The sequence below is a fragment of the Leucoraja erinacea genome, chromosome 1 (assembly GCF_028641065.1).
Source record: "Leucoraja erinacea ecotype New England chromosome 1, Leri_hhj_1, whole genome shotgun sequence".
NCBI classification, from domain to species: domain Eukaryota; kingdom Metazoa; phylum Chordata; class Chondrichthyes; order Rajiformes; family Rajidae; genus Leucoraja; species Leucoraja erinaceus.
In genome coordinates, this window is record NC_073377.1 from 74,422,047 (window position 1) to 74,443,891 (window position 21,845).

General features: G+C 46.5%; 1 protein-coding gene across 6 annotated transcripts in view; it reads right to left on the reverse strand.

Moving 5' to 3' along the window:
* Positions 1-21,845, reverse strand: part of tbc1d1 (TBC1 (tre-2/USP6, BUB2, cdc16) domain family, member 1) — a 253,815-nt gene that overhangs the window by 11,073 nt on the left and 220,897 nt on the right. For all 6 annotated transcript variants that reach the window (XM_055637685.1, XM_055637669.1, XM_055637677.1 and 3 more), the window contains 3 exons: positions 8,360-8,604; positions 6,630-6,789; positions 5,767-5,936 (listed from right to left, as the gene is read on the reverse strand). In XM_055637685.1, coding sequence (XP_055493660.1) covers positions 5,767-5,936; positions 6,630-6,789; positions 8,360-8,604 — 575 coding nt within the window. The remainder of the gene's footprint in view (positions 1-5,766; positions 5,937-6,629; positions 6,790-8,359; positions 8,605-21,845) is intronic.

The following is a 21,845-nucleotide window of genomic DNA, read 5'->3' on the forward strand; positions in this document are numbered from 1 at the left end:
TTTACTGTTTTTATAGTCCTGTCGTCTTAATGGTTTTAGTAGTTTGTAATAACTTTTTGTTGACTTCCCATGTACAGCACTTTGTGGTAACTGATTTTGTCTAAAAGCGCTTTATAAATAAAGTTATTATTATTATATTATTATTATTAAATAGGCTGCCCATGGTGTGATATGGGCATTGACCACTAATTGGCGCTTACTTCCCGGTCTCATTTTCTAATTAGTTTAATTAATTAATGTGCAATGTTTGGCAATGACGAGTTATGACATCTTTCTCAATTATATCTATCTATATACTTTTAAAACTCTCGCCCCATCCGACCGCCTGCCGTACGGCGCCCTTCCTGCCTTTCGATTCGTTCCCGCCGTGCGATGTCACAATGCCCGATGCTCGCGGACGTCCAATCGCGATGCCCGACGCTCGCGGACGTCCAATCGGAATGGATCCATTTGCATGTACGGCTTCCGGCCGCGTTTCTTCCTTTGATTCCCCGCAACTCCGAAACCGGACGCAGAATCGCCGACATCTTTTCCATTTCGGTAGAGATTTCGCTTTTCTTTCTAAGTATCCGCTCCTCATTACATTTCGTCGTGTTTAAGTACACGTTTTTAATCAAATCCTTCACCCCCCCCCCCCCCCCACCTCAATATTTCAAAAATAAACTGGCTTCTCACCCATAGAAGCAGCCCCAGCCCCAGCCCCTGGTGAACGTTCCATCGTGTGATGTCACAATGCCCGATGCTCACAGATGTCCAATCGGAATGGTTTCATTTACATATGCCTTTGCAGGAGTCCAGCCCATGGTGAACGTTCCATCATGTGATGTCACAATGCCCAATGCTCAAATACATTGTTGCCATAGAGAACGCTCAGCGATTATTCGAATTCTTCACTAACCGTCATTCTGACTTTGCTTGTGAAGAGAAAAGTCCTGAATTGCATTTGTCTGATGCAGGAAGATTGTTCCAGATGTTTGGGAAGTCCAGGACAAGCGGGACACAGTTTAAGGATAAAGGGGAAATCCTTTAGTACTAAGATGAGGAAAACATTTTTCACACAGATAGTGGTGAGTCTCTGGAACTCTCTCCCACAGAAGGTAGTTGAGGCCAGTTCATTGGCTATATTTAAGAGGGAGTTAGATGTGGCCCTTGTGGCTAAAGGGATCAGGGGGTATGAAGAGAAGGCAGGTACAGGATACTGAGCTGGATGATCAGCTATGATCATATTGAATGGCGGTGCAGGCTCGAAGGGCCGAATGGCCTACTCTTGCACCTAATTTCTATGTGTCCCTCTCCTCACCCCTCTCCCTCTGCCACCCATCTCTCTCTCCCCCACCCCCCTTCCCTCTCTCCACTCTTCCCCTCTACCATCACCCCCTTCCCCCACCCCTCTGTCCCTCTTCCACCACTCCCCCTACCCCTCCCTCCCCGCTCTTCCACTCTACCCCCTTACCCCACGCCTCTCTCCCCCCCCACCTATCTCTCTTCCCCCTCCCCTCCCTTCCCTCCTCCCCCACCCTCCCCTCCCCCTCTGTCCCTCTTCCACCACCCTCCCCCGTCCCTCTTCTACCACTCCCCGCTACCCCTCTACCCCTCCTCCCTTCCCACTCTCCACTTCTCTCCCACCCTCCTCCCCCTCTCCCATCCCTCTCTCCCCCCCCCCCTTCCCTCTCTACCCCACCCCCTTCCCCTCTCCCTCTGTCCCTCTTCCCACTCCCGCTACCCCCTCCCTCCTCCCCTCCCCACTCTTCCACTTCTCTCCCCCTTCCCCTCCACCTCCCTCCCCACTCTTTCCCCTCTTTCCCCCCACCCCTCTCCCCATCCCTCCCTCCCCATCCCCCTCCCCCCAAGCTCTCTCCCCATCTCTCACCCCCTACCACGCTCTCCTTTCACTCCCAAATCTATCCCGTTTCCTCCTCCTCCCTACCCTCTTCTCACCCCCCCCCCCCCCGCAAATGCCGTTTGGGAAACAGACCCAACGGGTCTGCACTTGGTCTAGTATCATCTAAATCTGTGGAAAATTTCATGTAGTTTGGTGACTTGGGTCACGAAAACCGATTCCTAAACACATTTTTGATGTTCGGCCCCCCGCCTAGATTTTTACAATTTCGGTAGGGATTGAACATGATTTTATAAATCCACTCCTCTCTAAATTCAGTCGATTATTTCCCCAGATTTTGAATAAAATTGTTCATAAAACATCAAAAAAATTTAAAATCAAACTGCTGCATGAATCACAGTGCCAACTCACATGTCCAATCACAATGGATCTCATTTACATATATGACATCACAATGGGACAGGGATGAGAGATTGGAACCTTCACATGGTCCCACTAAAATCAAACTGCTGCATGAGTCACAGTGCCATCTCATGCCACCGCTGCCCAGCTGCTGATATTACAATAACAGAAAATGTTTACATCTTCTGGTTGAAATTTTTCTTATGATTTCAAAAATCCAACCCCCAATAAATTTGGTCCATTATATCCCGAGATATTTATTAAAATTTATCACCAAACTGGCATTTAAATATTAAGCTTGCCCAACTGCTGACCTCACAATGCCTTTGCACCTGGCCCAATTCCATCCTGGCCCCGCCCGGCCCTGCTCCCCCCAGCCTGCCTGGTGGCCCCGCCTGGCCCTGCCCGCTGACCTCACAATACCTTTGCACCTGGCCCACCCGGCTCCTCGCCCTGCCCGCCAGGTTGTTGATTACATTGTTTTTCATTGAATTGAATTGAATTATTTCTCACTTAACGTCACTAATTCTTAACATTAACTTTTAATTTCAAAGACAGTTTAAAAAAAATAAATGTGCTGTCTTCATTGACTGCTTAGATCGGACCCGCTGTGTGTGTGGGTGTGGGGTGGGGGGGTGGTTAGTGTGTGTGGTTCAGGCTCCTCCCCTGAATTCCATAGAGGTGCCGACAGCTTTCGTGCATGAGACACGGACGCTTCATTTCCAGAACATTCTGAACGCGTGCCGCACAGTTGCATTTCGCTCTCTCTGTCTCTCTCTCCCCCATCTTCTCTCTCGCTCCCCCCTCCTTCTCACCCCTTCCTCCCCTAAACCCCCTACCCCCCCTACCCTCCACCCTTCCCCCTTCCCTCCATCCCCTCCCCCCCCCCCCTCTCAGGCCCCATCTCTCTCACCCCTCCTCCACCACCCTCCCCCCTAACCCACCCTCCCTCTCCTCCCCTCCACCCCTTCTCCCCTGTCTCTTGCCCTTCTGTCTCTGCAAAATTGTGTTTTTATATAATATTAGTAATAGAAACACTAGTAGACCATTCAGCCCCTCATTGAGATAATTAACATAGAACGGTACAGCACAAGAGCAGGCCTTTGAATGTCTGTGCTGAAAATGATGCAAAGACCATCTCTTATCTAACTGTACATTATCCATATCCCTCCTGTCTCTGCACATCATTGCCAATCCAAATGTATCTTAAATGTCACTATAATATCTGCCTCCACCCCCATCCCTGGCAGCATGTTCCAAGCACTCACCACCTCTGTGTAAAATATTTGCCCCACACCTTCTTTAAGTCCCACTTAGGCGACTTATCAGCGGACTGCCTGCGACCTTCAAGCTCGTGGCACTCGCCTGAAAAACCGTGAACTGAAACGGTGACCGTCAGAGCGGAACACACACACACACACACATCGCAAAGGCGGGGGCCAGGGAAAGCGGGGGAGCGCAGTCTGAAAAGCCAAGGTGATACAGACACACACCACGATGAACAGGAAGGTTAAAGACAGCTAGCACAGTGTACGGTAAGTAATTTAAAAGAGTGGGGGATGGGGGGGGGAAAGAAGGGGGGGAGACGGAATGGAGACATTTTTAAGAAGCCAGACAACTTTTAATATGCCGGAGCTGTGACGTTTTGTGGGCATTTAACATTACCGGTAGTTTTTTCTTGGTTCTGAAAACTCGTGCTTACGTTTTCTTCCCCCAATAAGCCAATGAAAATGCCCGGTCAGCAAAGGAGATTAACTAAAATTACCTACGGCTACCTCGACTACCTACAACAACATGGCGACCCCACTATCAATGCACCAACTACAAAAGTACCGATTTTCTCCATTTTTTACATTTTTTTTTTCTGTAAATGTTTTTTATTAGATTTTCAAACAAATGTACAATTTACAAGGGAAGGTAGAAAGCTCAAACAATTTAAAAAACACTTAAACAAAATAATCAAATTAAAATATTAACATTTTAATCTATAATATATTCAACCTCCTGTGGTGACCAGCGTTCACAGAAGGCCTCCACAGTCCCCATGGACACCGCGTGTTCCCTTTCTAGGGACACGCGGGCACGGACGTAACCCCGGAAAAGTGGTAGGCAGCCGACCTGCTGTGCGGCCATCGACAGCCCGCTGCCTGGACCCGCGAATGGCCATCTTGGCCAGGCCCAGGAGCAGACCAACAGGGAGACGCCCTCCTCCCTCCCCGATTTTCTCCATGGCGACCAATTTTTGGTTGTAGAAAAATTTTCAACATGTTGAAAGATTTGCTGTGACCATACTGAGGCCGTGACTAGTTCCCAGAATGCAGAAACTCCTCGCGACCATGAAGGAGACTCACCAGAGACCACCAGCGAACATGTGGCGACCATGTGGCGATCATGAGGCGAGCGCAGAGTCTTCTGCACTCGCCGAAAAAGTCGCCTAAGTGGGACAGGCCCTTCAAAGCATTTTCCCTCTCACCTTAAAGCAATGCTCTCTAGTATCCGATTTTGCCATCAGAAAAGGGTTCTGATTGGCTACCCTATCTAATGCCTCTCATAATTTTATATAAAGATCCTTTACCTCACTTTCGTGCGCTAACCCTATAGCTCACAATTCCTTAAATAACCACAAAGTTATTGATTTTTGTCTTAAATATGATTGGCAACTGAAGCTCTGTAGGCTTTTTGGGTAGAGAATTCCTAAGATTCAACACCCACTGCGTGAAGAAATATCCCATCTCAGTCCTGAATGATTAACTCCTTACTCTGAGGCTACGAACTTTGGTTCAAGATATTTCAGCCAAGCGTGGAAGCTCTTACATTTACTCTGCCATATCCCATAAGAATTTTGCATCATTCAATGGAATTGCTTCTCAATCTTCTGAGGTTTAGAGTATGGGCTCAGTCTGCAAATAATTATAACCAGACAACTCCCTTTCCAAACTACAATAGAGACAGTTCAATTGTATCAAACTTCCTCTAATCCAAATATATTCTTCCTTAGGTGGGGAAAGCAGTCCTGTACACAATGTTCCAGGTGTGGCCTCATCAAGGCACCATTTAATTGGAGTAAGGCATTCTTAACCTAGTACGTCAATGTCTTACACGAAGGCCAACCTTCCTAATTGTTCGTTGATGTAAGGACACCCAGATTTCCCGGAAGAGTTCCAACCTTCAAGATCCATCTCACTTTCATGAGAGTTCAGTGGCCATCTGATATGTCATACTGCGTGAAAGCACACTCTTTGGCCCAACTTGCCCATTCCGACCAATCTGCCCCATCTACTCTAGTCCCACCTGCCTGCGTTTGGCCCATATCCCTCCAAACATATCCTATCCATATTCCTGTCGAAATGTTTCTTAAACGTTCCGATAGTTTCTCAAACTCTGCAATAGTGCCCTGGAATGTTGAAGTACCAGAAACATGCTATTTTTCAATGTATATCATACCATCTCTCTTGGAAAAAGATAATCAAGGGGGTAATGTAAAATATACCAAACAATAAATGAATTTACAGAATAATATGTACCTGATTTATTGTTTTTTCCATCTGCACTAGTCCAAGATTAGGGAGCGTGGACTTAATAAAGTCAATTATTGATTCCAGACTCTCATGCTGCAGAATTAGTGGCTTGTGGCTTCGTAGCAGACTAAGAGCTACCTTAAAGATGACCTCTGAGCCTTGAAGGAAGATCATATCTGCAAAAGAAACAGAAACAGTATTCTCAACAGCAGATAAAACAGAAGGACAAATATATGTTTTAATGAATTCTATTTGAGGTTTCCTACAATTAGCGATAGTGAAAGTAAAGAATGAAAGAACGTTTAGTTTTTCTAATTCATGTAATTATGGTGTTCAAGGGTCCTGAAATTACTGAGCTGTTTATTGCTTAAGGTTATTTATGTCAAAACAGTATCATACGGTGTAGGTGCAGAATTAGGCCATTCAGCCATCGAGTCTGCTCCACCATTCAATCTATTTTTAATTAACTTCAACTGTTATCAGGCAACTGAACCATACGTTCAACAGCCAGAGAGCTGCCCTGAGCTACTATCTACTTCATTTGAGGCCTTTAGACCATAATTAATCTAACTTTACTGGACTTTATCTTGCACTAAACATTATTCCCTTTATCATGTATCTGTATACCATGGATGGCTTGATATAACGTGGCAATAAACTACACTATACTATTGTTTATTAACTACTACCACATGTTTCCCTCTCAACCCCATTCTCTTCCTATAATCTTTGATGCCCCTCTGGCACTCGTAAGAATATAATTAGTGTCATGACCTTTCTCTTATTTCTATTGCAGAATTTCAGGGGAAAAAGCAAGCTTTTCATTACTATACAGAAAACTGCAATTTTAAAAGAACAATAATATTTACCAAACACTCTGGCCACAAAACCCAAAGGAAACTGAGAGGCAAATACAGTGAGAAACCATGGCGCAGCATATAGGCTGGGGCTAATTTCATTCTCCTCAAAATGGCAGTAGAGATCTCGGTGATAGTCATGGAGGAGTCGTGAAAGCTGGTACATCTGTATCTGTAGGCCCACAAGGAGGAGACTTCATTGAATGATTATATTAAGTTAAATTAACATTAAGCAGCTTCTTCAACTATTGTTCATTGATACAGCACAGTTCAGGGCTCTGAAATGCAGCAAACCTCACTGGTTTCTAGTCATATTATAGTATGGTTTAGATATACAGCACGGAAACAGGCCCTTCGGCCCTGAGTCTGCGCTGGCCAGCGATCCCAGAACACTAACACTATCCTAGACAAACTAGTGACAATTTACAATTTTACCAAGCCAATTAGCCTACAGACCTGTATATCTTTGGAATGTGAGTGGAAACCGGAGCTCCAGAGAAAACCCCACACAGGTCACGGGGAGAATGTATAAACTCTGTATAGACAGCAGCCGCAGTCAGGATCGACCCCGGGGTCTCTGACACTGTAAGGCAGCAACTCTACCACTGCGCCACCGTGCCCTGTTTAACAGTATTGGCAGTTCCCCAGAAATGTATTTTATCACCTTCATTGGCTTTTCCTATCTGCAGAATACGATGAACCAACTTTAAATAAGACTAGACTAAGTGCGGACCCGTTGGGTCTGCTCCCCCAATGCAATATTCCATCACTCACCCATTCTCCCAACGCAACGCGTTCCCCAAACGCAATATTCCACCACTCACGCATAGCCCCCAACTGCGCAGGCACAGCTCATTTCCCCTCCACCCTCTTCTTTCCCCTCTCCCAATCCCTCCTTCCCTCTCCTTTCCCCTACCTTCAGTCACTCACTCCCTCCAGAACTCCTCCCCCCCACCCCTTCCTATCCCTCTATCCCCCACCTTTCCCACTCCACTCCTCGCCTTCCCTATCCCTCCTCACCTACCCCACAGCCCTCCTCTCCCTCTATTCTCAACTCCCTACCTGCCCCACTCTCCCTCACCCTCTATTCCCCCCCTCCTCTCCCTTAATCCCTCCCACCTTACTTCCCCAGGATCTTTCCTCTCCTCCCCTCAAAGTGGGCTCAGCCACTTGCCGCTTGGCACCATGTAGGCGCCCGCAGATGCCGACGGCGGAGGGATAGTGATGCTCACTCCGCTCCTTCAGCTTTATATTCTGCTCGCTGGGCAAGCCGCACATGATTGACAGGGGACCCGGCCAATCTGTGCGGTGATGTTGCAGGAAGGGGCGTCGCTGTCCCGGCGACTGACAGAAGAGACCAATCTGCGTGGCGGCGGCTGACAGAAGAGAGGACCATTCTGCGCATGCACGATTTTTAAGATTTTTAAACCTTTATAACTTTTAATATATACAATAGATCGGAACAAGACGTTCCACTTGTAGCACAGGAGAATGGTGAGTAAGGTGGCAAAAAATCGTAGCATTATCGTGTACCGTTTTTGCGCAAATAGAAAAAAAAAGCAAAACCGGAAGAGCACAAGATCAGAATTTTAGTTATGTATAGATTGCAATATACAAATGTCTATTTTAATCAAAATGAATAAACAGCTGTACAGTCATCTACATAAGAAAGCACCCTACAAACGACTAAAACATTCATTTGGATGGGGTTGCAGAATTAGTACAATACATAGCATCTGTACCTGTAAAATAATCATGTCGGGACGATATTGCCTTCTCAAGCCCATGTCATACATGAGAAACTTCAGCATCTGAAATGCATCTTCTTCACTCATATGCAGCAGCAGGATTCCTGCCACAAAACTAAGGCCTTGGCAATAGCCCACCTCTGGATCCAGCAGAGAATAGGCTTTGAGAAGATTGTACAGCGAAAGCTGTCCAGCACCCAGCTGAGTAGTGAAATAGGGATGTGTTGGAAATGTGCGCCCTAGAAAATAAGACCATACAGTGCATCAAAACAAGAACTGCATTACACCCCAATTCTCCTTTGATTTCTATATTATAATCTGCCAATGTCCAGAATAAACAGAGATAACGTAAAAGATACAGCGAGAGATATTGCAATACACATTAAAAGTCCTTAAACGTGTTTCACATCTCTTAGATTTAGGTTTATTATTGTCAACATCTTCCAAGGTAGTCAACAGCTTTGTTTTGCATGCTATTCAATCCGATACTCTATACAAATATAATCAAGTCAAACTCAATTACAACAGATGGAACAAAGGGGAATATGCAGAGTGCAGAATATAGTTCTCAGCATTGTAGTGCACCACTTCCATAGACAAAGTCCAATGTCAGCCATGGGGAAGGGGTGAATCGGACAGCATCCTTACTTATGGAACGACCTTTCAGAAGCCTAATAACAGAGGGGAAGTAGCTGTTCCTGAGCCTGAGAGTGAACATTTTCAAGTTTCAGAGTTGTTTTCAGCGATACTTCTTTCCTATCTTCTCAAGCACAGCATGTTTTTTTTTTCTCAATTCTCAAACCATTTACAAAGGTTTTCAGACATAAAAGATTGCCAATATTGCGAGATATGGAATGAAAAATTGCTCTTATGGAATTTACATGAAAAAAACACCCAGGGAGAAGTGACCTGGTGTAGCAAGGAAACAATGATCACAGGCAGCCAGTTTGCAATGGGGAATCAAATGAGGGATTTGGTTTGGAAACTAACATAGTAATGTGTTCTATGGTACTTGTACAGCAACACTTAATCAAAGAATGTAACATACATTTCTAGTTAATTAGAAAAACAATCCTTGCTTTTCTGCCAACAATATAATAAAATTTCCCTTGTCTATAGATATTCAGTCCATTTCCACTGTGCATTATATCAGGAAGTCTGGAAATATTGTCAAGGGTTCCTACAATTCTGGCCATTCCCTTTTCTCTCTTCTACCGTCTGGGAGAATACACAGGAGCATCAAAACCCAGACATCCCGACTTAAGAACAGTTTCCTCCCCCATAGTCATCAGACTCCTGATCCAAGTATCTCTTTCACACACCTTTCCCGGAGGAGCTGCCACACTATCTTATTTTGAACTCTACTTCGTATTTAAGAAAGAACTGCAGATGATGGAAAAATTGAAGGTAGACAAAAACGCTGGAGAAACTCAACGGGTGAGGCAGCATCTATGGAGGGAAGGAATAGGCGACGTTTCGGGTCTACCCCCCCCCCCCCCCCCCCCCACTGAGATTCCCGGTAGGAGGGGGGGGGGGAAGCAGTAGGACTCAGCAGTGTCAGATCATGTGCTGATGGAGTCTGCATCGTGGAGGTTGTGGCCCGGTGCTGAGCTTGGGACACGGGTAAAGGTGACTGGTTGCGGTGGAGTAACGAGGGTCAGCGGAGACTCTGGTGGACACCCGCGGGGGACTGGAGTCCGGGTCAGAGTGTCACTATGGGTGCTGTGCTTTTCTCCCATATGTCATAGGGTGGGGGTTAATCATAGAGTGATACAGTGAGGAAACAGGCCTTATGCCCTACTTTCCCCCACCGACCAACATGTCCCATCTGCACTAGTCCTACCTGCCTGCATTTGGCCCATATCCCTTTAAACCCATCTCATCCATGTACCTGTCCAAATGTTTAGTTTAGTGATACAGTGCGGAAACAGGCCCTTTGGTCCAACGCGTCTACACCGACCAGTGATTCCCGCACATTAACATTACCCTACACACACACTAGGGACAATTTACATTTGTTTCTTAAACAGTGCAATAGCATCTGCTTCAATTATCTCCCCTGGCAGCTCGTTCCATACACCCCCACCCTTTGTGTGAAAAAGATACCCCTCAGGTTCCTATTAAATCTATTCCTCCTCACTTTAAACCAATGTCCTCTGGTTCTCGATTCCCCTACTCTGGGGCAAGAGATTCTGTGGGTCTACTCACTATAAGTTACCCCTCATGTCCGCGGCCTGTGTAGACCTGATTCTGAAGGGTCTGTTTCCATGCTGTATGATTTAAAAAAAAATGATAATCAAGGTGCAATTGATGGGCATGTGAGAATGTTTAGGCCACAGTAAGACATAGAATTAATAGGTATATCCTGAAAGACGGCCTCGACTCAATGGGCCAAATACTCTTGCAACATAGGAAGAAGCTACATGAAAGCAAGTTTCCAGAGGTAGGTCCGTCAGATGTTTCTCTTATTCCCTGTCCTTTAAACTTCAGCCTATCGAAGTTTGATGTAAATGCAAGGAGCTGCAGATGACGGTTTACAAAAAAAGATGCAAAGTTCTGAAGTAACTCAGCGGGTCAGACAGCATCGCTGGAGAAGGATGGGTAGGTGACATTTTGGGTCGCGATGGAATTTCGCCTATCCATCTTCTCCAGAGACGCTGCCTGACCTGCTGAGTTACGGCAGCACTGTGTTTCTTTATTTATCAAAGTTGAATAGTGGGCAGCTTGTGGGTGTGAGGCTTGGAGTAGTGGTTAGTTTGTGTGAGTGTGTAATTAGGTGATGAAGGCTGCTTGCACCACGCAGAGTACAGATAGACCAGCGGTGGGAATGCATTCTGACGATGAGGGTCCCTGACTGTGACCATGTATATACGTGCGGTCAGAGTCACATCGCTGGGGTTCAACTCCACACCTTCACCCAATTACTGCCTCTTCCCACTCCACTGGGTGCCTGCAGTGGTACCGAGCCTAGAAACAAAGGACATATTTCCTATTCTACACCTCACACTGGAAAATCTAGATGGCCCCGAATTTGTTCTCTGTCATGTCTTCCACCATCTTTGCAATCGTTTACACCAACAGTTTTGGCCACAAAGCCCTTTCCATCTAAGAGGTCAAGGTTGGTGTTTACTCATCACTAATGCTCAAATTGATCGCTAGTTACTCATGAAACCGGGGTGTGTGGTTCGGAACTAAAGTAAAATGTTAGTCTCCGTAGTGCAGCGGAGGTTCACCAGGTTAATTACCTGGATGGCGGGACTGACATATGGTGAAAGAATGTCTGGACTGGGCTCGTATTCACTGGAATTTAGAAGGATGAGAGGATATCTTATAGAAACATATAAAATTCTTAAAGGATTTGACAAGCTAGATACAGGAAAATGTTTCTGATATTGGGGGAATCCAGAACCAGGGGTCACAGTTTAAGAATAAGGGGTAGGCCATTTAGGACTGAGATGAGGAAATTTTATTTCACCCGGAGTGTTGTGAATCTGTGAAATTGTCTGCCACTGAAGACAGTGGAGGCCAATTCACTGGATGTCTTCAACAGAGAGTTATATTTAGCTCTTAGGGCTAAAGGAATCAAGGGACATGGGGAAAAAACAGGAATGTGATACTGATTTTAGATGATCAGCCATGATCATAGTGAATGCTGGCTCGAAGGGCTGAATGGCCTACTCCTGCATCTATTTTTCTATGTTTCAAAACCGATTAGCACAAGCAGAAATGTGTAATCACATGAAAGGCCATGGTGCAAAGTTGGGCATGGTCAAATGGACATCGGTCACAGAAACTTCACAATCCCAGCACTTACTTTCAACAACTGTCCCATCTACACCTTTGTAGAGTCACAGAATCATACAGCACGGAAACAGACTCTTCGACCCAACACGCCCATGCCAACAATTAGACCCCATGTTTATGCTGTCGTCCCTTTTCTCAACACCAATAACAAACAAACCTATTTTGTCAGCAGCTCCCCAATATGATGTTGTACCTCATTAATCCACAATTAACATAATTGAATGTCAATGTAAAGCATATACAACATACCAATTCATTGCTGTTCCCCACCCAAGATTACTACTTAATCTGCATCAACCAACTGATTTCCGATCTTTGATGATAATGACACCACATAATACCGCATATTTCACAACAATTAACTGGGCACTGTATGAATAAGTTAAAGAATATTATTTGCAATCAACAGTAACTGAATGGATAGACAATAGTTGGATAATAAGAATTGATTTTTCTTTGGCACATCTTCTCAAGATATCTCAGGGAAAATCAATCTTGCTAGATGTGTAAAAGAAGTTGGGTATGAGGAAGCATGCATCGAGATAATAACATGAAAACAGAAGATGCTGGAAACAGTCACTCTTGTTCATTTACACATTAGGCAAGTTTGATTTTCAATTAATCCATCCACAGTACTCTAATTTCATACACCAACTTTTACAACTGCGATAGTGGCTGCTCATTGTTCTGAAGTACCTGCTACCTTTAATATCCAGGAATTAGTTGGTTAACCTATGATGAGCGTCTGTTGACACTGGGCCTGTACTCGCTGGAGTTTCGAAGCCTTTCAATGAGGGGGGGACCTCATTGAAAGGCTTGGTTGGAGTGGATGTGGAGAGGATGTGGAGAGGGTTAGGAGGGAAAGAACGATCAGCCATGATTGAATGGTGAAGTAGGCTTGATGGGCTGAATGGCATAATTCTACTGCTTTCGCACTCAGAAATCTTCTACCGCCTCTCCTCCGTGATGTATCTCCAAAGCCTACTGCCTCTCCACTATGGTGCATCTTTGTACTACTTGATTTTCCTGGGACTCCATGCCACCCCTATCAAAATAAAGTCACACATATCTCCCGACAGCTTCACCTCACCTGCAGTCGTTTGCAGGGTTTCTGTTTTAGCAAGGGCCACATGGCTCAATATATTTTCAGATATTAAAAGGAAAGAGTTAGTGTGGGAAAGCGTCACCGAGGTGAAGAATCTGGCACAATCCTATTGAATGATGGAGGAGTAATAACACAGATCTATTCCTGTTGGTTATGATCTCTTGAAGCCTCTTTATTGTTGATGGGGCATAAGACAACCGTGTTGGAAATTATACTGTATATGTGGCCAAGCCACAACACCAAAAAGCTCTGCCTGGACAAGGGGGCCAGTGTTAATGTCCGCTCTGTGATACTAACGATGCTTTCTCACAAAATACCGAACCAAATTTATTTCACTTACACTTTTAAAATGGACAAAGCAGGAATTAACAGTGAGTAGAGTCACAAGCCATTTTTAAACATTACTAGACCAAGTGCAGACCCGTTGGGTCTGTTTCCCCAACGGCGTTTTGGGGGGGGGGGGGGGGGGGGGGAGGGGCATCACACTCACATTAACCACCCCCCAAACACACAGGTGGGGGTAGGGGAGTGAGAAGAAGGGAGGGAGGGGAGAGAGGAGGAGGAGGAAACGGGACAGATTTTGGGAGGGAAAGGAGAGCGGCGAGGGGGTGAGAGGGGGATGGGGAGAGAGATGAAAACGAGGATGGGGAGGTAGGGGAGGAGGGTGGGAGGGGAAGAGGGGTGGGGGGGGAGAGGGGAAAGAGTGGGGAGGGAGAGTGGCGGGCTAGGGAGGAGGAGAGGGGTAGGAGCAGTGATGGAAGAGGGACAGAGGGGTAGGAGGAAGGGAGCGGGTGGAGAGAGGGAAGGGGGTGGGGTAGAGAGGGAAGGGGGGTGGGGGAGAGAGGGCCACATCTAACTCCCTCTTAAATATAGCCAATGAACTGGCCTCAACTACCTTCTGTGGCAGAGAATTCCAGAGATTCACCACTCTCTGTGTGAAAAATGTTTTTCTCATCTCTGTCCTAAAGGATTTCCCCCTTATCTTTAAACTGTGACCCCTTGTGCTGGTCTTCCCCAACATCTGGAATAATCTTCCTGCATCTAGCCTGTCCAACCCCTTAAGAATTTTGTACGTTTCTATAATATCCGCCCTCAATCTTCTAAATTCTAGCGAGTACAAGCCGAGTCTATCCAGTCTTTCTTCATATGAAAGTCCTGACATCCCAGGAATCAGTCTGGTGAACATTCTCTGTATTTCCTCTATGGCAACAATGTCTTTGAGCATTGGGCATTGTGACATCACACGATGGAACGTTCACCAGGGGCTGGGGCTGGTGCTGCTTCTATGGGTGAGAAGCCAGTTTATTTTTGAAATATTGGGGGGGGAGAAGGATTTGATTAAAAATGTGTACTTAAACACGACGAAATGTAATGAGGAGCGGATATTTAGAAAGAAAAGTGAAATCTCTACCGAAATCGAAAAGATCTCGGCGATTCTGCGTCTGGTTTCGGCGTAGCAAGGAATCAAAGGAAGAAAGGCAGCCGGCAGCCGGCAGCCGGACAGATGGACGCCGGACGTCGGCAGCCACACAGTTTTAATATATAATAGATAGAATAAATAGATAGATAGATAGATATAAGCATTGCTTTTACATCACCACTGGCTCATTATCCTAGTATCCCAAGCTAACAGCATGATAAGAACAGGACATTATGAGATTATCTCCTCAAGGTATCTCAGTGAGAAAGCCCATCACCACCTTCTCAAAGAAACCACTGATGAGGAATAAATGTGGTCTTGTAGAATTTCCCACACATCAAGACACAAAGAAAACACCCATATTGTGAAAAAAACAATGCAAAGTATATTCTTTCTAGACTTCTCCAGCAAAGAATCAGTACAGACAAAATTAGGGTGCATGACCTGAGTCCGTGCCAAAAATGTCAATGATCAGCTTTTGTTTTAAGCAAATGCATGAAACACCACCTCCTGAAAACGAGTCATTTTCCACAGTTTTGCAGTTGACAAAACCCTCCTGCATCTTACCACTATCTTTTATCAGGCAGACAGTTATCAAACTGAACAGTTGCATGCTAAGTATCATCTGGCCACTGAGCAACCCCAATTTTACACGGATAAAACAGAGATCAGGCCTTTGGGTCATCCACATCTTTGTAGTCTAAACTGCACTGGGTTACGATAATCCTGGCCAAACTGTTTAATTTGATCATGTTCAGAGACTAGTTTTACTGGCAAACCATACATGAGCAAAATAAATATTTAACGTTGCAATATATCACCAGTTGGCTGAATCTCAAGTTCTCACTGCAATCACCAGCCTGGCTGCAGAAATAAACTCAGGCAGGTTGAGGTCCGTCATTGGGAGAAGCAAGAAGGCTGCTAATTAAAATTGGACTAATTCAAGTGAAATAATATAAATAGAGGACTAAAATTCTCCAAATTTTGTTCAAAAGGCACATTAACCTTGTTAAACAAGAGTGGGCATATGTTTACTGTGAGAGGTAAAGTTTAAAGGAGATTTGTGAGGTAAATTAGTTTTGTACATATGGAGTGGTGGGTGTCTGGAACACACTGCCGTGGTAGCAGTGGAGACGGATGCAATAGTAGCTTTCAGACAGGCACAAGGGCATGCAGTGAATGGAGGGATTTGGATCACATGCAGGCAGATGAGGTTAGTTTAACTTGGCATCATATTCGGCGCAGAAATTGTGGTCCGAAGGGGCTGTACTCATCTATGCAACCCAATAAATGGCTTCCTGCACCAATGAAAGAATCAGAAGTTAAGAAATAGATGAGTATAAAGCTTTCTACTAGAAGGACCAAGTGGGTCACGAACCATAGTCAGAGTGTCATACGACATGAAAACTGATCCTTTAGTCCAACTTGCCATGTCTGGTGAGATGTCTATGAGCTAGTCCCATCTAGCTATGTTTGGCTTGGCCCATAACCCTTGTAAACTTTTCTATCCATGTACGTCCAAATCTATCTATATTACTAAATCTCTGTTCTTGACCGCTTTTGGCCTTCTGTGCAGTGATTTCCGAGAGAACGCCGCCACCTTCGGCCGTCATTTTTGGCCACCTCGCTCAGAGCCCCCCTCCGCCACATGTGTGCCGAGGATTTTTCCCGTCGATGAGAAATGACAGATATATTAATGCTTTTACAAAATTACCCATTCTCTCTGATGCCCCTGCTGGAGGGACTATAAAACCAGGAAGTGGTGTGCCTCAATCAGTCTCTGCAAGTGGTGTGCCTCAATCGTCTCTGCAAGTGGTGTGCCTCAATCAGAGCTCTGAATAACACTGAACAAATGTCTCCACAGCTGTGAGTACCCATTATGTAGTTTGAAAATGAAAAAATGGTTAGGTTGAAGTAAAGTTTGAAAAAAAGCACTGCCTGCAAATGGTTGTTTGGGTGAAGTCAAATCCCCTAATAACCCCCCCCCCAAAGGCAACCTCTCCCCCCTGTGCACCCCTCCCTCTAGTTCTTCCCCCCCCTCTGCACCCCCCTTTGCACCCAGGGCCTCTCCTCTTCCTCCCCCACAGAGCCATTGGAGTCTCCCCTCTTCCCCCCCCCTCCTCTTCCCCCCCCTCCTCCTCTCCTCCCCTCTATCTCACCCCCCCCCTCCTCCTCTTCCCCTCTCCCCCTACCTTCCACCCCCTCCCTCCATCCTCCCCTCCCTCCCTTCAAGATCCCCCCTCCTCTCCCTCTCCCTCATTTCCCCTCTCCTCCTCCCTCCCCCCTCCCCTCCCCCCCCCACCCCCTCCCCCCCTCCCCCATCCCCTCCCCCCAACTCCCCCCTCATCCCCCCTCTCCCCCCCTCTCCCTCTCTCTCCCTCTCCCTCCCCTCTCTCTCCCTCGCTCTCTCTCTCTCTCCCCTCCCCCTCTCTCCCTCTCTCTCCCCCCCCTCCCTCCCCCTCTCTCCTCTCTCCTCATCCCCTCCCCCCCTCCTAAAACCCCTCCCTCTCCACTTCCCTCCCTCCACCCTCTTCCCTCCCGCACCTCCCCCCCCTCAGTAGGACCCCCCCCCCATCCCTCTCCTCCCCTAAACCCCTCCTCCTCCTCCCTCCCCTCCCTCCCCTACCCTCTCCCCGCTCTCTTCCCCTCCTCTCTCACCCTATCCTCTCTCCTCCTCCTCCCCCCCCCCACATTTCCCCCCTCACCCACCCTCCCTCTTCTCCTCCTCTCCGCCCCCCTATCCCTCTTGCCCCTCTGTGTCTCTGTCTCTCTCTCTGTCTCTGCCCCTTCTCTAGATGTGACTGCAAGTTGTGGGCTATGCATCAGTAGATAGGGTGGTTATGAGGTAAAAGGAGTAAATTAATAATATTAATATAATATCAAGGGGGGTAATTAGCGTGAGTGCGGGGGGGGGGGGGGGGGATAGTTAGTGTGTGTGACGCTGCATGCCGCCTCCCCCCCCCCCCCCCACAACCGCACATTGGGGGAACAGACCCAACGGGTCTGCACTTGGTCTAGTATACTTATAAAACTCTTGATCTTGGATGTGTGTGCATTTATTTGGGTATGTGTGTGTGTGTGTGTGTATTTATTTGTTCATCTGCATTTCACATCTCCTCGAAAACACGATGCTCTAACGGTGAAATTTTTATATATTACAATAGATTTACACCATGATGTCAAAAATTGCCTCATCTGAAAATTTGATGCATTCTTTCCCGAGTTATTTATGAAAATGTTCACAAATATGCAGAAACTTGGAAAAAATAACTGCTTTTTCCTGTGCTTAGCCCTGTTCGCAACATTGTTGCTATCCAAATACACTGAGTTGTGCTCGCCCGAGCAAGTGCATTTTTTTTTAAAGTTTAAAAATGAGGGAGGCTGAATAAGGCGTAATAAGCAGCCCCTGCGCAGTTGTCAGCTATGGGTGAGTGCTGGAATAAGGGGAATGGCTTGCGTTTGGGGACCAGGCCTCCCGTGTGACAGGGTTCCAGTTGGTCTAGTCTCTTTTAAACATTGTATTTTTACCCACCTATGCCACTTCATCTGGCAGCTTATTCCATACATGCACCGTCCTCTATGTAAAAAAATTGCCCCACAGATCCCATTTAAATCTATCCCATCTCCAAGCATAAGGTGACATGCTTATGCTAAATATTCTCACAGCACCCAAGCGAACTCTATACCAGACGTGAATGCAATTTTACCGCAACAATTTTAGGTGATTATGAGGAGACTGAAAGATATGATTGGTGGTAATTTGATCCTCAGTAGGTAGCCACCATGTGAAGTTATTAGCTTTTGAATGGGTTGCAGATTGTAAGGAGGCACAGTGGTGCAGCTGGTAGAGCTGATGTCTCGCAGCATCAGAGAACTGGGTTTGATCCTGACCTCGAGTGCTTTCTGTGTGGACACTGCATTCTCCCTGTGACCTCATGGGTTTCCTCCAGGTGCTCTAGTTTCCTCCCACATCCCAAAGACTTGCAGGATTGTTGGTTAATTGCAAATTGCCTCAAGTGTGCAGGGAGTGGATGCGAAAGTGGGATAACAGAGAACTAATGTGAAGAAGTCTGAAGAAGGGTTTTGACCCAAAAAGTCACCCATTCCTTCTCTTCAGAGATGCTGCCTGTCCCGCTGAGTTACTCTAGCTTTTTGTGTCTATCTTCGGTTTAAACCACCATCTGCAGTTCCTTCCTAAAGATAACTAATGTGAATGGGTGATCGATGGTCAGGGTGGACTCTGGTCCGAAGGGCTATTTCCATGCAGTACCTTTCAATCAATCAATCAATCAATCAAGTGCAAGAAACAGCTTTGTTGTTTCTTTTCACCACACAACCTGCATTTTCATGGTGGTATTTTCTCCACACGTGTCGGGAAGCTCAGAATTCCTGCACAAGCACGTATAAACAGGTAAACTGCTAATTTCCCAAAAGATGCCCCCTGACCATTTCATGGGGCCATTAAGACCTTGGGCTCCATGGAGACTGGTGGCAGGCCACCAACTACCTACAATTCGTAGCCGTCATGATGAGGCATCCACCTGCTGAACTGGTATCAGGTCAGGCAAAGCCAGAGCATCAACACCATCTGTTTGGAATGAGATGGCCAAAGGAGAAACCAATGTCCAGGTATATAGTGCAATATCTGGATTTGTTGAGTCTAATTGCTTGAAAGTCTTTCTTTTGGTTTAAATTTTGAAGAGTAATAATTTCTCTAAATTGATACATTTGTGAATGTTTTTGACTGTCAGAACCATCCATGGTGATGGTGTCAAAAGCTGGCAAAGCTTGAAGTGTTGGCTCACAATGGCTTTCATCATTTTTTTGTGGAACTTGTCGACCTGTGTGTCCAGCCGGTCACATCAGGCACGTTAGGTCAAGAAACCACCATTTGGAGCAAAGATCTTAGAGCGGAGCAAGAATGTCCACTCCTGCTAAATCCAATGGACTGACGTATAGTACGCACCGGAGCGTAACTGCCGCCATTTCAGTAAACCCGACCCAACTTCAGTTATGCCTCTCGCAGTGTAATGAACGTTGCGGGGTAACAGTTTGTGTGTTTTTAAATGTTTTTTTTTAATTTTCTTTTTAAATGCAGTAAACCCTCATCAATTTTCCCCATCACTATTTGCTGAATTAAGTGTGAGTGGACACTTGCGTGATTGTTAATCTGACTGGAGCCAAATCAGACTGGACACACGCTAATACACACGAAAACGGCACATACCTTGTACAGGGAGGAACCGCAGATGCTGGTTTAAAGCGAAGACAGACACAAAACGCAGGATTGGTGGTGGGCAGCGCGACTCTGGTCAGCAGCGGCCTCTGCAGTCTGTCCGCGTTTTATTATTTTCTGTCTGTGTTTTTATGTAGTTTTTGTTATTTTTTGTTGGGGTGTGTGTGTGGGGGGGCGGGGGTGGGGTGGGAGGGGAAACTTTTAAATCTCTCCCTGCACGGGAGACCCGACCGTTTCTCGTCGGGTTTCCGTTGTCGTTGGGGCCGCAATGAGGAGCGGCCTCCAACAGGAAGAGACCGGGGACTCTGGTGCTACGAACTCACCATCACAGTCGCGGGGGCTGGCCGAGTCCGGAGCGGGTGGAGCGGTGGAGGAGCGCTGCTGAGCGCTGCTGCTGCTGCTTCAACGGCAGGTCTGTGGACGGCGGCACCGGGAGCCCGCGGGTCCCTGGAGGGAGACCGCTTTTCAGGGCTCTCGCAACGGCGACTTCCCCCGCCCGAGTTGCGGGGTTGAAGAGCTCCTGGAGCGGGGCCTACATCACCGCCCCGCGCGGCTTGGAATGGCCGCGGGACTCTGCGAGCGCACGCCGGGGGCTCTAACACCAAGACCCGGTGTGCGACCTCGCACCACCCGGCGTGGCTTTAATGGCCGCGGGACAATCGCCATCGCCAGCCGGGGGCTATGACTTTGACTCTGACATGGGGGGGGGGGGGGGGGGGAGTGCAGTGGAGAGATACGTTTTATTTGGCCTTCCATCACAGCGATGTGATGGATGTTTATGTAAATTATGTTGTGTCTTGGGTCTATGTGTCTGTAATGTATGGCTGCAGAAACGGCATTTCGTTTGGACCTCAAGGGGTCCAAATGACAATTAAATGTATCTTGTATCTTGTATCTTGTATCTTGTAAATCAGCGGATCAGGCAGCATCTCTGGAGAAAAGGACTAGGTGATATTTCGGGTCGACTTTTTCGATAGGTGCCATGACCCATTTGATGTCATCCTCCACCCTGCTCCTGGTCTCGGCCCGCACCGATCTGTGTGTGTGTGTGTGTGTGTGTGTGTGTGTGTGTGTGTGTGTGTGTGTGTGTGTGTGTGTGGCGGAGTCTGAGGGGAGAAGCGCCAGCACCAAGAGCGAGCGAACGCGCGGACAGACGGACAAAAGCAAAGATCATAGAGCGGAATAGGTGACATTTCGGGTCGAGACCCTTCTTCAGACTGACATTCAAGGGAAAGGGAAACGGGAGATATAGGCATATCTTCCATTCATTTGTCCTTAGTGCCGTCTATATCTCTTGTTCCTCTTTCCCCTGAGTGCAGAATATGGTTCTCAGCATTGCAGTGCATCAGTTAAATAGACAAAGTCGAATGTTGCCAATGGGCCAGAGGTGAATGGGACAGTACCGTAGATTATGGCAAGACCGTTCTGAAACCAGTCACCAAGTTGGAGTCCTTTCCCACAAATTTCATGCCTCTAAACCATTTGTTAGATTTGTTGGTTTCCAATAAAAGATGACATTATAACTAAGAAAAATGTAACTCATTTTTTGCCCTCTAGAAGAAAAACAGAGCACAGTCTCTTCACAGAGTTTCTTCACAATTTCTAAGGCACAATATTTGGCAGAACACATGACATTGTTTGCCTTTTAGGAATAGAACCACAACACACAGCTTGCTCAACGCCAGGTAATTCATGGCCGTTCGGGTACAATTTGGTTACGGAGAAGCTGGCATGCAATAGCACTCGCTCTGGGATGACGGGACCCATTGGTGAACCTCATCCATGGTCTTTATGCCATCAACATTAGAGGAGACATTCTCCTGAAAATCAAATTAGTGCAGAGACTGGAAATCGAAAATAAAGCAGAGAATGTCCAGCTGCTCAAGCAGCATCCGTGGAGAGAGGAACAGAATTA